Here is a 19,029-nt window from a genome sequence, read left to right as displayed (position 1 = left end):
TCCTGATTTTTTTTCAATAGCCCAAATGGTTTTGTACTAATCCATACTTATGTATACAACATACAGTGTAGGGCAGTGTGTATTTACCCAGTGAAAACAGTTTTTCCACTTTTTCTCAAAACCGGTTATGGAGGACATGGATAGTTTTGCATCTAGGCGACTCATGTGCTTAATTCTGCATACCCTGCCAAAGGTAGCATTTCAATTGTTCCTGGATGCATTTAACACTGTATTCCCTCCTAAAGGTAGATGCTTATATGTTCCTGGCTGTATTTAACTCTGTAAGCCATCCCAAAGATAGCTACTTATCACTCTTTGGGTGTACTTAATTCTGCATACCCTGCCAAAAGTATCTGCTTGTTTGTTCTTGGATGTATTTAACTCTCAAGGTAGATGTTAATTATTTTTTGGGTGTACTTAGCTCTACATACCATGCCAAAGCTTGTAGCTGCTTGTTTGTTCCTGGATGTATTTAGCTCGTACACCCTCCTAAGGTAGCTGTTTATTTGTTCCTGGCTGTATTTAATTCTGTGTACCATCCAAAAGGTAGTTGCTTATTATTTTTTGAGTGTACTTAACTCTGCATACCCTGCAAAAGGTAGCTGCTTGTTTGTTCTTGGATGTTTTTAACTCTGTATACCCTCCTGTATGTAGATGCTTATTATTTTTCAGGTGTACTTAGCTCTGCATACCCCGCCAAAGCTTGTAGCTGCTTGTTTATTCCTGGATGTATTGAGCTCTCTATACTCTCCTAAAGATAGCTGCTTATTTGTTCCTGGCTGTATTTAACTCTGTATACCATCCCAAAAGTAGCTGTTTATCACTTTTTGGGTGTTCTTAATTCTGCATTCCCTGCCAAAGGTAGCTGCTTGATTGCTCTTGAATGTATTTAACTCTGTATACCCTCTCGAAGGTTGATGCTTATTATTTTTTGGATGTACTTAACTCTGCATACCCTGCCAAAGCTTGTAACTGCTTGTTTGTTCCTGGATGTATCTAGCTTTGTATATATTCCCAAATGTATCTGTTCATCTGTTTCTGGGTGTATTTAGGTATTCCCTGCCAAAGATAGCTGCTCATTTGTTTCTGGGTGTATTTAACTCTGTATACACTCTCAAAGGTAGATGCTTATTATTTTTTGGATGTACTTAACTCTGCATACCCTGCCAAAGCTTGTAACTGCTTCTCTGTTCCTGAATGTATTTAACTCTGTATATCGTCCCAAATGTATCTGTTCATTTGTTTCTGGGTGTATTTAACCCTATATACCCACCCAAATGTAGCTCCTTATTTGTTTCTAGGTGTATTTAACTCTGCATAACCTCCCAAAGGTAGTTGCTCATTTGTTTCTGGATGTATTTAGGTATTCCCTGCCAAAGATAGCTGCCCATTTGTTTCTGGGTGTATTTAACTCTGTATGCCCTCCCAAATGTAGATGCTTATTTTTTTGGTGCACTTACCTCTGTATATTCTGCCAAAAATGGCTGCAGATTTATTTCTGGGTGTATTTAACTGTGCATACCCTGGCAAAGGTAGCGGCTTCTTTACTTGTGGATGTAGTTAGCTTCGTATACCCTCCCAAAGTAGATGCTTATTAACTGGAGGGTATACTTAACTCTGTATACCCTGCCAAAGGTTCCCAGTTATTTGTTTCTGGGTATGATTAACTCTGTATACCCTGCTAAACGCATCTGCTCAGTAGTTTGTGGGTGTATTTAACTCTACACACCCAGCCAAAGGTTGCTGATCATTTGTTTGTTGGTGTGTTTAACTCTGTATATTTTACCAAAGGCAGGTAATTCATTTCTGTCTGTACTCGACCACATCAAAGGTACCTGCTCATTAGTTTACGACTGTACTTCATTCTGTACGGCCTCACAAAAGTAGTAGCTCCATCAGGTTACCTTCCATTACGAGCGTGGATGCACTCTGTGATATGACTTTCAAATGACAGAGTACATCCAATCAGTCATCCTTTTCTTGCATGTTTTACTCGGCAAATCTATATTTAGGGTAGTGCCTAGCCATTATCAATGCACCATTTCATAGTATCAATGCCTGTTCCAGTACATCAGTTCCCTAATGTTCGGGCTTCTGCCACAGTTGTTTCAACACTACTCTGACAGAAACGTGAACAACAGGGGACTGACGTGCTAGAACAGACATTGATACTATGAAATGGTGCATTGATAATGGCTAGGCACTAGCCGAAATCTAGTTTTTCCGAATAAGACCTGCAGGGAAAGGACGACTGATTGGGTGTGCTCTATCATTTGAAAGTAGCTGCTCTTTTCTTTCTGGGTGTACAATAATTTATATGCCATGTCAAAGATAACTACTCATTTGTTTCTTGGTATGCTTAAATCTGTATATCCTGCAAAAGGTAGATCATTTATGTCTGTGGGTATACATGACGATCAGTTTAGCTTTAGGAAAGGTAAAGGCACGACAGAGGCAGTACTCGGGTTGTGATTGATAATGGAAGCAAGACAAGAGAAATGGAGACACGTTCATAGTATTTGTCCACATGCAAAAAGCATTCGGCAACATAAAATGGTGTAAGATATTCTAAACTGTGAGAAGAATAAACGTAAGCTACTGGAAACACACCTAATACACGATATCTACAAGAACCAAGAGACAACAATAAGACAGGACGAGCAAGAACGAAAAGTCGGACTAAAAAGGTGTAAGACAGAGATGTAGTCTTTCGCCCCTAATGTTCAAGCTATATCACTGACGGAAATAAAAGAAAGCGTCAGCGGGGGAACTAAAACTCCAGGTGAAAGGATAAATGACATTTGGGCTGAATTTTGCTGCAGCAGTACACCCTAATGTCATTTATGTGGAATGAAATACTGCATCTATGAAACAGTACTTTACCAGCATCTCAAGGCAGTAATACACTACTGGCCATTAAAATTGCTGCACCAAGAAGAAATGCACATGATAAACGGATATTCATTGGACAAATATATTATACTAGAACTGACATGTGATTATATTTTCACGCAATTTGGGTGCATAGATCCTGAGAAATCAGTACCCACAACAACCACCTCTGGCCGTAATAACGGCCTTGATACGCCTGGGCATTGAGCCAAACAGACCTTGGATGGCGTGTACAGGTACAGTTGCCCATGCAGCTTCTACACGATTCCACAGTTCATCAAGAGTAGTGACTGGCGTATTGTGACGAGGCAGTTGCTAGCCACCATTGACCAGACGTTTTCAATAGGGAAGAGATCTGGAGAATGTACTGGCCACGACAGCAGTCGAACATTTTCTGTACCCAGAAAGGCCCGTAGAGGCCTGCAACATGCAGTTGTGCGTTATCCTGCAGAAATGTAGCGTTTCACAGGGATCGAATGAAGGGTAGAGCCACGGGTCGTAACACATCTGAAATGTAACGTCCACTGTTCAAAGTGCCGTCAATGCGAAAAGGAGGTGACTGAGACGTGTAACCAATGGCACCCCATACCATCACGCCGGGTGATACACCAGTATGGCGATGACGAATACACGCTTCCAATGTGCGTTCACCGCGATGTCGCCAAACACGGATGCGACTATCATGATGCTCCAAACAGAACCTGGATTCATTCAAAAAAATGACGTTTTCCCAATCGTGCACCCAGGTTCGTCGTTGAGTACACCATCGCAGGCGCTCCTGTCTGTGATGCAGCGTCAAGGGTAAGCGCAGCCATGGTCTCCGAGCTGATAGTCCATGCTGCTGCAAACGTCGTCGAACTGCTCGTGTAGATGGTTGTTGTCTTGCAAACGTTCCCTTCTGTTGACTCAGGGATCGAGACGTGGCTGCACGATCCGTTACAGCCATGCGAATAAGATCCCTGTCACCTCGACTGCTAGTGATACGAGGCCGTTGGGATCCTGCACAACGTTCCGTATTGCCCTCCCGAACCCACCGATTCCATATTCTGCTAACAGTCATTGGATATCGACCAATGCGGGCAGCAATGTGGCGATACGATAAACGGCAATCGCGATAGGCTACAATCCGACCTTTATCAAAGTTGGAAACGTGATGGTACGCATTTCTCCTCCTTACACGAGGCATCACAACAACGTTTCACCAGGCAACGCTGGTCAACTGCTGTTTATGTATGAGAAATCGGTTGGAAACTTTCCTCATGTCAGCACGTTGTAGGTGTCGCCACCGGCGCCAACTTTGTGTGAACGCTCTGAAAAGCTAATCATTTGTATATCACAGCATCTTCTTCCTGTCGGTTAAATTTCGCGTCTGTAGCACGTCATCTTCGTGGTGTAGCAATTTTAATGGCCAGTAGTATATGACGTGTTGCGAATATAAAAAAGCTGTGCTGCACCACCTCCTGAAAATATCTATTGAACAACTTGCAGATTTGGTCCTTTGTTGTATTAACGTATCAGTGCTGTACGAGTGAGCATCACTCTTTATTCCTGACGTTGGTGTAAAGGATATTCTTAAAAAAAATAAAAATAAAAAGGAGATTGACCATGATGATACTACCCAAATGCGACCGAGAACGGTAGATGTGATGTACTCGTACACACAAAAAAAGTATTACAGTTTCAGAGTACTTGGGAGGTTTATTCAAGAAAAAAAGCTTCACAAATTCAGAAAGTCAGTAACACGTGTGTACGGCGGCTATGTGGCGTTGATTGACAGAGCTCTTGGATGTCCTCGTGAGGGACATAGTACCAAATTCTATCCAACTGGCTCGTTAGATCGTCAAAATCCCGAGATGGTTGGAAACGCTCCAAACGTTCTCAATTTGGGAAAGATCCGGCGACCTTGCTGCCGAAAGTAGGGTTTGGCAAGTGGGCATCACCTCGGTGTATTGTAACCCCAGAATGTCTTCGCATGAACGGCAACAAAATGGGGCGTAGAGTACCATCGATGTACATCTATGCTGCACGGGTCCTGTGGATAACAACCGAAGCAGTTATGCCCTGAAATGGAACGGTATGCCAAACCACCACGGTTGGTTGGCAGGCTGTATGGTGGACAACAGTCAGGTTGGTATCCGCAGTGTGATGCGTTCCCAGACACGTTTTCACTGGTCTCATGAAGACCAGTCTATTCCAGTCAACGAGATTCCAGGCCGAATGTTGCCGACACCACTGCAAACGGGCTTGCTGGTGTACCGAGGTCAAAGGTAGTCAGCATAAGGGGCGCAGTGAGTTCAGCCCCCTTTCTGTGAGCCACTTGTTAATAGTCCTTGTGGTCAGTGAAGTACCAGTTGGAGGTCTGATCGATGATAATGATGAACCCAAGGCTCTGAGTGCCTAACGATTTATCGGTCGCCACGTTCTGTCGTGTCTCTAGGCCTACCACTCACTTCTTCATGCTTTGTTCGGCCACGGTTCACCCATTCCTGTCAGCGTGAGTGAATAGTGGCATCGCTCCTATTCAAATGTCGAGCGATTAGCTAATTATTCGAACCAACTTTGAGCCCAGCTACATGTCGTCTGTCAAATGCTGACACTTGCATGTATTGTTCAGGCACCTGTGTGCGAGGCATAATTACTGTCCAACTGACTATATGTAATTTAATTCGCAAAGAGTTTCTACCCCGCTATCGACATGCCACCTATTTAGCATCCTTGCCAGCTGTGCAGTGAAACTGCGCTGCAGCGTCGAATGTTCATCTGTTGGCTGCCAAAGTTAACAGTTTGTATTTACCGCCGACAAATGTATGAATATCAATGTCTGACGAATTTGCATGACTCCTTAATGTTGCCCCTTTTTTGTCTTAGAGTGAAGTACTATAGTGCTTTGGTTGTACCATTTGTGAGAAGTGGAGGTAATATAGTATATTCTATTTTGTACAGAACCACAAAATGACTTGAGAATGGACTAGAAGGCTGAAACTAGTTGTGAATAAATAAAATTAATACAGTGGTGAAAGCTGCAGAAATGAACTAAAATTTCTGCCGTGGCTAGGAGTTGGAGTGCCCTTGCTTACTAAGACGAAATGCAGACCATCACACCACTGCCGCACTATGGCTAGTATTGCATGCATAGACTGCCCAAGTCCAACACCCTCCGCAACACAAACTTCATATCTTCAGCTTATTTTCCCCTTCTCAGATCGTCGCCATTGCCGGGGCTCTCCAGCGCCGGAATAGCACCCCAGTGTTGGATGTAATGGGGAGATCCTGTACCTCAGGTGTAGGTGATCATATAACTAAAGCCCCCTCGAGACATTTGAGTCTCACCTTTATCTACGATATTTATGGAAAATGAAGGGGAAAATAAGACCCACCAGGATAGCTGAGCATACTAACGCGCTGCTTCCTGGACTCAGGTAGGCGCGCCGGCCCCGGATCGAATCCGCCCAACAGGCGACGAGGGCCTGTGTGCCGGCCAGCCTGGATGTGGTTTTTAGGCGGTTTTCCACATCCCGCTATGTGAATACCGGGTTGGTCCCCACATTCCGCCTCAGTTACCCGACTCGCAGACATCTGAACACGTTCGCACTCTTCCACGAATTATACTAGTCGCAGACAGCAGGGGTACACTAATTCCATCCCGGGGAGAGAACGGGGTGGCGGCAGGGAGGGCATCCGGCCACCCCTTTCCACTAACCTTGCCTAATCCGCTCCTAACAATGCCGCCCCTGCGCCAGCGTGGGACATGGCACCAGTGAAAGAAAGAAAGAAAGAAATAAGGGGAAAATAAGCTGAAGATATGAAGTTTGTGTTGGGGAGGGTACTGGGCTTATGCCGTTCATGCAGTGCTGGCCATGCAGCGGTGTAACGTTCAGCATTCCTGCCTAGTATGGTGGCACAGTAGCTCAGTGTGTTCGGTCAGAGGGTTAGCTGCCCTCCGTAATACATTTACATCTACATCCATACTCCGCAAGCCACCTGACGGTGTGTGGCGGAGGGTACCTTGAGTACCTCTATCGGTTCTCCCTTCTATTCCAGTCTCGTATTGTTCGTGGAAAGGAGGATTGTCGGTATGCCTCTGTGTGGGCTCTAATCTCTCTGATTTTATCCTCATGGTCTTTTCGCGAGATATACGTAGGAGGGAGCAATATACTGCTTGACTCCTCGGTGAAGGTATGTTCTCGAAACTTCAACAAAACCCCGTACCGAGCTACTGAGTGTCTCTCCTGCAGAGTCTTCCACTGGAGTTTATCTGTCATCTGCGTAACGCTTTCTCGATTACTAAATGATCCTGTAACGAAGCGCGCTGCTCTCCGTTGGATCTTCTCTATCTCTTTTATCAACCCTATCTGGTAAGGATCCCACACTGCTGAGCAGTATTCAAGCAGTGGGCGAACAAGCGTACTGTAACCTACTTCCTTTGTTTTCAGATTGCATTTCCTTAGGATTCTTCCAATGAATCTTAGTCTGGCATCTACTTTACCGACGATCAACTTTATATGATCATTCCATTTTAAATCACTCCTAATGCCTACTCCCAGATAATTTATGGAATTAACTGCTTCCAGTTGCTGACCTGCTATTTTGTAGCTAAATGGTAAAGGATCTATCTTTCTATGTATTCGCACCACATTACACTTGTCTACATTGAGATCCAATAGCCATTCCCTGCACCATGCGTGAATTCGTTGTAGATCCTCCTGCATTTCAGTACAATTTTCCATTGTTACAACCTCTCGATATACCACAGCATCATCCGCAAAACGCCTCAGTGAACTTTCGATGTCATCCACAACGTCATTTATGTATATTGTGAATAGCAACGGTCCTACAACCTGCGGCACACCCGAAATCACTCTTACTTCGGAAGACTTCTCTCCATTGAAAATGACATGCTGCGTTCTGTTAATAAAAGGCTGAGTTAATGCATCAGCAATGAACTTGAACAAGAGTCATGGGACTCCGCCCCCAACAAATAGAACGAACAGTAATGAACAACATGAAATCAACAAAATAAAACTTAAGTGAGGAGACCTGGGTTTGAGTCCTGGCTGTGGTACAAATTTTTAATTCACTTCTTCAGCGTCCATCCATATTGTAGATAAAGATGAGACTGAAATGTCTCTAAGATCTCTAAAATTAGTACAGCAAAAGAGGAAAATGGCACCTTCTTTTACTGGTGATAACGTCGCGCCGGCCGGTGTGGCCGAGCGTTTCTAGGCGCTTCAGTCTGGAACCGCGCGACTGCTACGATCGCAGGTTCGAATCCGGCCTCGGGCATGAATGTGTGTGTTGTCCTTAGGTTAGTTAGGTTTAAGTAGTTCTAAGTTCTAGGGGACTGATGATCTCAGATGTTAAGTCCCACAGTGCTCAGACCCATTTGATGACGTCGCAAAACGTGTCTCTGTCGTTCAAGGTGCTGTCCTTCGAGGAAGGCGTGCGCCCGCCCGTACTGCACTACGCACACCCAGAACTCGGGGTGCAGCCGGCCAAAGTGGTCCGCAAGAAGGACGAGGACGGCGAGGACACGGAGGACGAGGGCTCGCTGAGTGACGTTGAGGTGGAGCGCGACGAGGACCTCGACCGCAGGAGGGCGACCCACCCCCAACCCCAGCCCCAGACCCAGACGCAGGGTCAGAGCCACACCCACGGCGGTGACTCCAGCGCCAGGAGGGGAGGCGGCCGGCAGGCAGACCGCGAGGACTCGGAGCGCACCGCTGGCAACTCCCTGGCGCTGTCCTACTTCGCCGACGACATCCACAGCGACCGCAGCCCCTACGTCGGAGGCTTCGAGGTGGCCGACCCCGAGACGGTGGACATCACCACGTCCAGGCCCGAGGAGCCCCGCGGCAAGGCAGCGCCGCCACAGCAGCAGCAGCATCCACCCAAGGGCCGGCTGCAGGACCCGGACACCTACGGCCTCGCCAGCGACAAGTACGTCCGCCGCTTCCCGTACGGCGGCTACGTGGACGGCGGCGACAGCCTCCACCTGCACAGGTTCGCCCTGCACGGGAAGCCGGCCTACTACTACCCCGTCGTGCAGAGGGTCGAAGAGCGCCCCTTCTGGGAGAAGGTATTTATTTATCTGGCTCTTCACTCATTATAGCCGCGTGGCCTGAGGCACCACGTCTGAGTTTCGAGTCCTCCCTCGGGCATGGGTGTGTGTGTTGTCCTTAGCATAAGATAGTTTAAGTGAGATTAAGTAGTGTGTAGGCCTACGGACCGATGAGCTCAATAGTTTGGTCCCATAGGAACTTATCACCACCACCACCATTATAGTCTCGTACAGGTGCAGACCAGGTCCTGATCAGGTCGAATTCCGTTGAGGTTATCTGTAGGGAGCACTTTTCTAATAAAATAATTCCTTTCAGAGCTACAGGCCGTATACTGGTGCACAGTATACAACTGTGTGTGCCCGAGATGGAATGCCAACAATTAGGCATTCGAAGTCCTCAGTGAATGTTGCAGTTTTAATGTCGCAACAAAGTGCAAATAATAAGACGGAATATAGACTTCAGAATTCCAGTCAAGACTTAGAAGTGATATAGTCGATATAGTGATGCAGCTTAATTCTACACTGTTATATAAAGACAACTCGCTGATTAACGTTGTTACCAAAAATCACGAAAAGTTCTTAATCGATTTATTTCATATTTTTTCACCGTATTCTAATAAACGTTCAGACACTGGCTGTATATATAGGAGAAAGGTTATTAGGGTACGATTTTTAATATATATTCCATATACCCGGCCATATAAAATCTTTACTAATGTACAAGCACAGGTCGTTGTTTGAGGTTGTTGCCAGAGTCTCAAAAACGTCTTGACCGATGTACTGCACTTATACGGTAGTCTAATAGACATTCAGACGTACACGGGAACTATTGTAAGATAATATCTCGAGAAGTTCTTGACCTATGACTGAACACAGATGAAGCAAGGAAACTGTACTGAACTGTGAAAAAAGGAGCAAAATAGAAGCAGTGAACTCTTCAAGCTGAAGATGTACAACACCGAGCGACACGTGAGAACCATTGCGTTGTGCTTGTGTGGTTACGGTATTGTACTGTAAAGCGGGGGACCTCCCTCGCACAGCATGTCTTTTTTCACAAATGTGCGAACTCTCCTTCCGGTCACTGACGTGTCTGTTCCTCTGTAGTCTTCACAGTTGTTATACATTGGTTATAGAATATGAGTCATCCGGTAGGAATATATTACCGTCGCAAGTAAGTGTCATGAAAAGTGAGAGCAGGCCAGATGCCTCGTACACCTCTCACAGAAATTTAAAATAAATAAATAAATAAACGGGGTGTGAACTACACTATATGATTAAAAGTATACGGACACCTGGCTGAAAATGACTTACAAGTTCGTGGCACCCTCCATCGGTAATGCTGGAATTCAATATGGTGTTGGCCCATCCTTAAGCCGTCGGCACACGGACCGTGCATCCGAACGTTGAGCGTTGAGCGTGCCGAGTTTCTGACGTCATAGCGTGGAATAGCACGCTCGGGAGTCTTTCCGAACGTGCAGAGCAGTATCTGGCATGTCAGATATTCTGACCGTGCGTCTGACCTTTGGCCAATGAGGTGGCACAACGCCACCTACGTCACACGCACGCCGTCACCCATCAGTACAGAGGTGTGAGGCGCCATATTGGCATTCATTTCAAGCCTATATGTATATATGCCGTTTCTGAGCACCATCAAATTGATAATCACTGGAAAACCCGTTGTTAGTTGTGTGATTCTTTCCAATAAATTAATGAGAAGCATCATATTCGTGGCAAAAGAGTTATTGTAACTTGCGTATTTGAGAGTAGGATATTTGAAGGCAGCGACACACTGAAGATCCACCCAAAAAGCGCATTGTTCTTGGTACAATTTGTTATAATTAAATTTCAGTTAGTAACATAATTATCTACGATTAACATTTTTAGGAAGGGCTAACACAAATGATTAAGTACAAGAAGCATGTTCTTGGTTTAGCGTAATGAGTAGCGTCTCTGTCCATAAATGAGCTTTTGTTGAGGCGGTGGTTCGCGTCGTAACACTTCCAATTTTTTTTCTTACCATTCGCGTTTTTATTAGTTTCTCATACTTTATTATTAGTTTAAAATAAGTATATGCTATAATATTTGATGTTATGTAAATATAAGTTCATCTTTTTTTGAGGGGTGACTTTGTTTGATTGGCTTAATCTACAGGACAGCTTGCGCTACTTGTATAAAGATATTTTGCTCCGCTTTCTTTCATGCTTCGTAACTCACATGTTGCAAAGATTCTGCTACTGGGTAGGAACAGTGATCAAGTAAGACTGACCTCGGGGTTTTACTAAAATGTGGAAATGATGAAATAATGTTTATCTCATGCGGAGAAGTATTCCAAACTTGTACCGCACTGTTTGCAATGGAACTTTTATAAGCCTGTGTTGGACATGATACGTTCCTTTTGGCGGACGATGGAGGAAATGTGCGTTTTAATAGAGCTAACATGGGAATTTTACGCGCGACCGTTGAGTAAACAGTGTCCTTTACGAACTAGAAACATCCCTCAAAGTGCCGCTGGAGTGCGTTGCGATCGCGTATACCACGTTGGGGCCCACGTACCGTATTCACAAGTCGCATCGTTTCTGAGCGTTCAGCAGCACGTTGAACTTGGCACGCTCAACGTTGACGTTCGACAGCACGGCCCGTGTGCCGACGGCTTTAGCCTTGATGACAGCTTCCACTTTCGAAGACATACGTTCAGTCAGGTGCTGGAAGGTTTCTTTGGGAATGGCAGCCCATTCTTCACGGAGTGCTGCACTCAGGAGAGGTACTGATGTTAGTCGGTGAGGCCTGGCAAGAAGTCGGAGTTCGAAAACATCCCAAAGGCGTTCTATAGGATTCAGGTGAGGACTCTGTGCAGGCCAGTCCATTACAGGGATGTTACTGTCGCGTAACCACTCTGCCACAGGCCGTGCATTATGAATAAGTGCTCGATCGTGATGAAAGATGTAATCACCATCCCCGAATTGCTCTTCAACAGTGGGAAGCAAGAAGGCCCTTAAAACATCAACGTAGGCCTGTGCTGTGATAGAGCCAAAACAGCAAGGGGTGCAACCCCCTCCATGAAAAACACGACCACACTATAACACCACCACCTCCGACTTTTACTGTTGGCACTACACACGTTCACCAGACATTCGCCATACCCACAACCTGCCATCGGATCACCACATTGTGTACCGTGATTCGTCATTCCACCCAACGTTTTTCCCCTGTTCAATCGTCCAATGTTTACACTCCTTACGCCAAGCAAGGCGTCGTTTGGCATTTGCCGACGTGATGTGTGGCTTATGAGCAGCTGCTCGACCATGAAATCGAAGTTTTCTCACTTCCCTCCTAACTGTCATAGTACTTGCAGTGGATCCTGTGATGGTCTGGACAGATGTCTACCTATTACCCATTACGACCCCCCTTCAACTGTCGGCGGTCTCTATCAGTCGACAGAGGAGGTCCGCCTGCAGGCTTTTGTGCTGTACGTGTCCCTTCAAGGTTTCCACTTCACTATCACATCGGAAACAGTGGACCTAGGGATGTTTATGAGTGTGGATATCTCGCGTACAGACGTATGACACAAGTGACACCCAATCACCTGACCACGTTCGAAGTCCGCGAGTTCCGCAAACGGGCATCTTGATTTAGGTTTTCTGTTTCCCTAAACTGCTTCAGGCAAATTCCGGGATGATTCTTTTGAAAGAGCACGGCCGACTTTCTTCCCTATCCTTCCCTAATCTGATGGGACCGATGACCTCGCTGTTTGGTCTGCTCCCCCAAATCAGCCAACCCACCAACCACATGACCACGGCAGCAAGAGTTGCTTGGTCTTGGACATTTTATCAGTAGTGTTTCTCGGAAGGAAATTCCCCTTCCCTCTAGACATTCCCACTTGAGTTCCCGAACCATCCCCATAACACTTGTATGTTGTTGGAACATATCGGTAACACAACTAACAGCCCGCCTCTAAATTTCTTCGATGTCTTCGTTTAATCCGACCTGGTACAGACTCCAAACACTCGGTCAGTACTCGAGAATAGGTCGCACTAGCTTCCTATGAGACAGATGAACCACAGTTTTCTAAAATTCTCCCAATAAACGAAAGTCGACCATTAGCCTTTCCTACCACAATCCTCACATGCTGGTTCCATTTCATATCGCTTTGCAACGTCACGCCCAGATAATTAAACGAAGTGACTGTGTCAAACTGGACACTACTAATGTGGCATCCGAGCATTGCGGGTTTGTTTTTCCTACTCATACGCATTAACTTGTAGTTTTCTGCACTTACAGCAAGCTGCCATTCCTCACTTCAACTACAAATTCTGTGTAAGTCGTCTTGTAGCTACCTACAGTCACTCATCTTCGACACCTTCCCGTACACCACAGCATCATCAGAAACAGCCGCAAATTTCTTTTCACCCTTATCGCTGATGAACGATCTTCATCGAGGACAACACAGGGGGGCCTACTATTTGAGAAGTCTTCAAGTTACTCACGTATCCGGAAACCTATTCCGTATGCTCGTGCCTTCGTTAACAGTCTGCAGTGGGACAACGTGTCAAATACTTTCTAGGAATCTAGAAATTTGGAATCTGGCTTTTGCCCTTCATCCATAGTTTGCAGTTGTTGTTGTGATCTTCAGTTCCGAGACTGGTTTGATGTAGCTTTCCATGCTACTCTATCCTGTGCAAGCTTCTTCATCTCCCAGCACCTACTGCAACCTTCTGAATCTGTTTAGTGTATTCATCTTGTGGTCTCCCTCTACGATTTTTACCCTCCACGCTGCCCTCCAATACTAAATTGGTGGTCCCTTGATGCCTCAGAACATGTCCTACCAACCGATCCCTTCTTGTCGTCACGTTGTGCCACAAACTTCTCTTCTCCCCAATTCTGTTCAATACCTCCTCATTAGTTATGTGATCTACCCATCTAATCTTCAGCATTCTTCTGTAGCACCACATTTCGAAAGCTTCTATTCTCTTCTTGTCTAATCTATTTATTGTCCACGTTTCACTTCCATACATGGCTACACTCCATACAAATACTTTCTTCTTCAACCATCATCAGTTATTTTGCTTTGATCTTGGACCGTTCACTGTTTCTATTTTGCTTCATTTTTCACAGTTCGCCCTGTTTTTATGCTTGATCAGTGTTTTTGACGGGCTGTCCATTGGGTCGTCTTACCATTAAATGTGACGATCGTGCGGTGGGGAGTTTTCCTTATGAGCCGCGGTCTGTCTGTAATGTTTTCCTCGCTTACCCACAAGAAAACAGGTTAATTTCAACGCTGGATGTCGTGGTTCTCACCTCCATCGCAAAGACATCAAAAGAAGAGGTGAAATCTGGGTGAGAGAGGATGTGACGACCTTATCACCGCGTGACACGTCCGTGGTGGCGTTGGGCAGAATTGTGGTGAAATTTCGTACCAGTGCGACGTCCTTAACTCACACTACAGCTCACATGAACTCCTGATGTGTGGCCTTTACTTCAGCATGTGTCACCTGATGCTGTTTGAAGCGTATCCGAGCCAAAGGCTGACTGCGCAGGGCGGCACGCTTTTGCACCTTTACAGAGGAAGTCTGTAGGCACCTTTGAAACAAATTTCAAACTTACGCGTCGCACCGGGAGGCAATACAGTGGTTTTGAAAAAGTAGTCCTTTAATTCGCTTGCGTAGTGTAGATGTAGATGGGGAGACAGGAGAGAGTACGCGTCATGTCCAGCTGGAGTCCGGAGCTGCAGGCTGGAGCTGGAGAGTCTTAACTCGGAGCGATCCTCCAGCAGCGTCCGGGACCCATCATGTGACTTCTCTCCCACGCTCCTTATTGGCTGTTGAAGCGGCGCACACTTGCTTGTCAGTCAGCGCATTTTATGGGAACGAACAACCTCTGTTAAGGCGATAATGTTGCTCTGTACTTAGCTTTGTACACCAACACTGCACACAAAAATTTAAGTTGGAAGAAATTTTAATGTAATACCAGAAATTTTGCCATACCGCCTAGACCAGGGATTCCCAAAGTGGTCGATATAGACCCCTTGGGGTCGATATCGGTTTCCGAGGGGTCGACATAAACGAAAACTGATTTTGGGGGTCGACGAGATCTAAAAATCGACCCCTATAGAATTAACACAAGTTCTTATTTAAAACTTTCAAGATAGGTAGGTACTGTATTGTTTATGTTGTGTTACGTATACTAAGAATAATTAATATTTTTGTAGTAAATAGCATTGTTGTAGTCTCAAGTTTGTACAAGATGAAAAACTCGGCAAGTCTGTTTGGACAAGTTTGTGCAAGACAATGAGTTCGAGCGTACGTCTTTTTATTTTGTTAAATTTTGATGAGAAAATGAAGTCAACTTTACTCACTTAACCAAGTGCAAAGTTTTCCAATTGGTACCTTAGTGCCTAGGTATTTAGTATCAATAGGAAAAAACTAAAGATAAGCCCTCTTATTCATAATAGTCTGCTAACTTAAAGCATTGCTAATTCTCACTTTGTCTTCTTCTATTGACCTAAGTCAGAATGAAAAATAACACTCTGTAGCAGCTGTTTTGAGTTAGCGGACCATTATGAATAAGGGGGTTGATCTTAAAAGTAGGTAATTTGGCCATGGGGGTTTGAGGTAGCAGTTCATTTTGGAAAATGGGTCACTTGTCCAAAATAGTTTGGGGATCCCTGGCCTAGACCGTGTAGGTGACGTGCATAGTCCATTTCCACAACAACTTTGCCAGAAACTTTTAATCATCATCTCGAAAAAAATCAAGCTGCAACGTTCATTCGCTAAGCGGCTCTAACGCTTCGAACCAGTCACTCGTTGACCAGTCTGATGTTGCAGTTCAAGATAGCAAAACAAAAGCTGAAGTCTTAAACGTCGCGCTTAGCAAACCGTTCACACAGGAGAATCGTACAAATATACCGTCGTTTGACCATATCGAACAGACTCCCGTACGGACGACATAGTAATAATCATCCCTGGTGTAGAGAAACAACTAAAAATGAATATGTCGCCAGGCTCGGATGGAATCCCAATTCTGTTTTACAAAGATGTAATACCAATGCCACGGCATTGGCCCCTTATCTAGCTTGCATTTTCTCGGATCTCTCGCAAAGCGCAAACCAACAAGCGACAGGAAAAAAAGCGCAGGCAACTCTTGCGTATAAGGACAGAAGAACGGACCCGCAAAATCACAGATCAATATCCCTAGCATCGGTTTGGTGCAGGATGCTTGAACAAATTCTCAGTTCGAATATAATAATCTCTCTTGGGACCGGAAAGCTTACGCCCACGAATCACATGGTGCGAAATCACTCGTGCGAAACTCAGCTTGCCCTTTTTTCAAATGATATACTGCAAACTGAGTCGAAACAAGAACTACTGACGACCTTGGGAGAGCCAGTACTGACAGAACTCTACCATCTGGTGAGCAAGATGTATGAGATAGGCGAAATACCCTCAGACTTCAAGAAGAATATAATAATTCCAACCCCAAAGAAAGCAGGTGCTGTCAGATATGAAAATTACCGAACAATCAATTTAATAAGTAACGGATGCAAAATACTAACACGAATTCTTTACAGACGAATGGAAAAAATGGTAGAGGGGAAGATCAGTTTGGATTCCGTAGAAATGTTGGAACACGTGAGGCAACATTGACCCTACGACTTATCTTAGAAGCTAGATTAAGGAAAGGCAGACCTACGTTTCTAGCATTTGTAGACTTAGAGAAAGCTTTTGACAATGTTGACTGGAATACTCTCTTTCAAATTCTGAAGGTGGCAGGCGTAAAATACAAGGAGTGAAAGGCTATTTACAATTTGTACAGAAATACAGAAACCAGATGGCAGTTATAAGAGTCGAGAGGCATGAAAGGGAAGCAGTGGTTGGGAAGGGAGTGAGACGGGGCTGTAGCCTTTCCCCGATGTTATTCAATCTGTATATTGAGCAAGCAGTGAAGGAAACAAAAGACAAATTCGGAGTAGGCATTAAAATCCATGGAGAAGAAATAAAAACTTCGAGGTTCACCGATGACATTGTAATTCTGTCAGAGACAGCAAAGGACTTGGAAGACCAGTTGAACGGAATGGACAGTGTCTTGAAAGGAGGGGATAAGATGAACATCAACAAAAGCAAAACGAGGATAATGGAGTGTAGTCGAGTTAACTCGGGTGATGCTGAGGGAATTAGATTAGGAAATGAGACAATTAAAGTAGCAAAGGAGTTTTGCTATTTGGGGAGCAAAATAACTGATGATGGTCGAAGAAGAAAGTATTTGTATGGAGTGTAGCCATGTATGGAAGTGAAACGTGGACAATAAATAGATTAGACAAGAAGAGAATAGAAGCTTTCGAAATGTGGTGCTACAGAAGAATGCTGAAGATTAGATGGGTAGATCACATAACTAATGAGGAGGTATTGAACAGAATTGGGGAGAAGAGAAGTTTGTGGCACAACGTGACGACAAGAAGGGATCGGTTGGTAGGACATGTTCTGAGGCATCAAGGGACCACCAATTTAGTATTGGAGGGCAGCGTGGAGGGTAAAAATCGTAGAGGGAGACCACGAGATGAATACACTAAACAGATTCAGAAGGTTGCAGTAGGTACTGGGAGATGAAGAAGCTTGCACAGGATAGAGTAGCATGGAAAGCTACATCAAACCAGTCTCAGAACTGAAGATCACAACAACAACTGCAAACTATGGATGAAGGGCAAAAGCCAGATTCCAAATTTCTAGATTCCTAGAAAGTATTTGACACGTTGTCCCACTGCAGACTGTTAACGAAGGCACGAGCATACGGAATAGGTTTCCAGATACGTGAGTAACTTGAAGACTTCTCAAATAGTAGGCCCCCCTGTGTTGTCCTCGATGAAGATCGTTCATCAGCGATAAGGGTGAAAAGAAATTTGCGGCTGTTTCTGATGATGCTGTGGTGTACGGGAAGGTGTCGAAGATGAGTGACTGTAGGTAGCTACAAGACGACTTACACAGAATTTGTAGTTGAAGTGAGGAATGGCAGCTTGCTGTAAGTGCAGAAAACTACAAGTTAATGCGTATGAGTAGGAAAAACAAACCCGCAATGCTCGGATGCCACATTAGTAGTGTCCAGTTTGACACAGTCACTTCGTTTAATTATCTGGGCGTGACGTTGCAAAGCGATATGAAATGGAACCAGCATGTGAGGATTGTGGTAGGAAAGGCTAATGGTCGACTTTCGTTTATTGGGAGAATTTTAGAAAACTGTGGTTCATCTGTCTCATAGGAAGCTAGTGCGACCTATTCTCGAGTACTGACCGAGTGTTTGGAGTCTGTACCAGGTCGGATTAAACGAAGACATCGAAGAAATTCAGAGGTGGGCTGTTAGTTGTGTTACCGATATGTTCCAACAACATACAAGTGTTATGGAGATGGTTCGGGAACTCAAGTGGGAATGTCTAGAGGGAAGGGGAATTTCTTTCCGAGAAACACTACTGATAAAATTTAGAGAGCCGGAATTATAAGCTGACTCCAGAGCGATTCTGGTGCCGTCAACATAAATTTCGCCTAAGGGCCACGAAGATAAGATAAATTGGTGCTCATACGGACGCACATAGTCGTTTTTCTCTTGCCCTATTTGCGAGAGGAACAGGAAAGGAAATGACTAGTAGTGGTACAGGGTACCCTCCTCCACGCACCGTACGCTGGATTCCGCGTGTATGTAGATACAGATGAAATTTGGTGACGGAGTCAGTTTTACTCTGCGTATTCAGCCTTCACTCCAACGACGGATAAGACCGTTTTGTGACTGTTCAGGAAACGTTCTACTGCACCCCTACCAAGTAACGCCGGCGACATTCTACGAAGGAGTAGCGATACGGAGGTGGAATCGATTAATCGAATCGATAGGTAGGTCGACACGGTCACTGGACCGCACAGCAGACGCAGCCAGAAGGTACAACTCAAATGGGCGAACTTTTTGGCTCTTGGCCAGAGAGCAGTTTGGCTACTTACGAGGGCTGTTCATCAAACACTGATTTCTTTCCTGTGGCTTTCACGATAATTTCCTTTCTGTACGAGGGGTGTTTGAAAAGTCCGTGCAAAAATAAAAACTACTTA

General features: G+C 45.0%; 1 protein-coding gene across 1 annotated transcript in view; it reads left to right on the top strand.

Moving 5' to 3' along the window:
- Nucleotides 1–19,029, top strand: part of LOC126209900 (uncharacterized) — a 148,121-nt gene that overhangs the window by 68,498 nt on the left and 60,594 nt on the right. Inside the window, exons 6-7 of the mRNA XM_049939022.1 lie at nucleotides 8,312–8,508; nucleotides 8,560–8,968. Of these exons, the coding sequence (XP_049794979.1) occupies nucleotides 8,312–8,508; nucleotides 8,560–8,968 (606 nt within the window). The remainder of the gene's footprint in view (nucleotides 1–8,311; nucleotides 8,509–8,559; nucleotides 8,969–19,029) is intronic.

The sequence above is a fragment of the Schistocerca nitens genome, chromosome 10 (assembly GCF_023898315.1).
Source record: "Schistocerca nitens isolate TAMUIC-IGC-003100 chromosome 10, iqSchNite1.1, whole genome shotgun sequence".
NCBI classification, from domain to species: domain Eukaryota; kingdom Metazoa; phylum Arthropoda; class Insecta; order Orthoptera; family Acrididae; genus Schistocerca; species Schistocerca nitens.
This window is presented reverse-complemented; position numbering and strand designations above follow the sequence as displayed.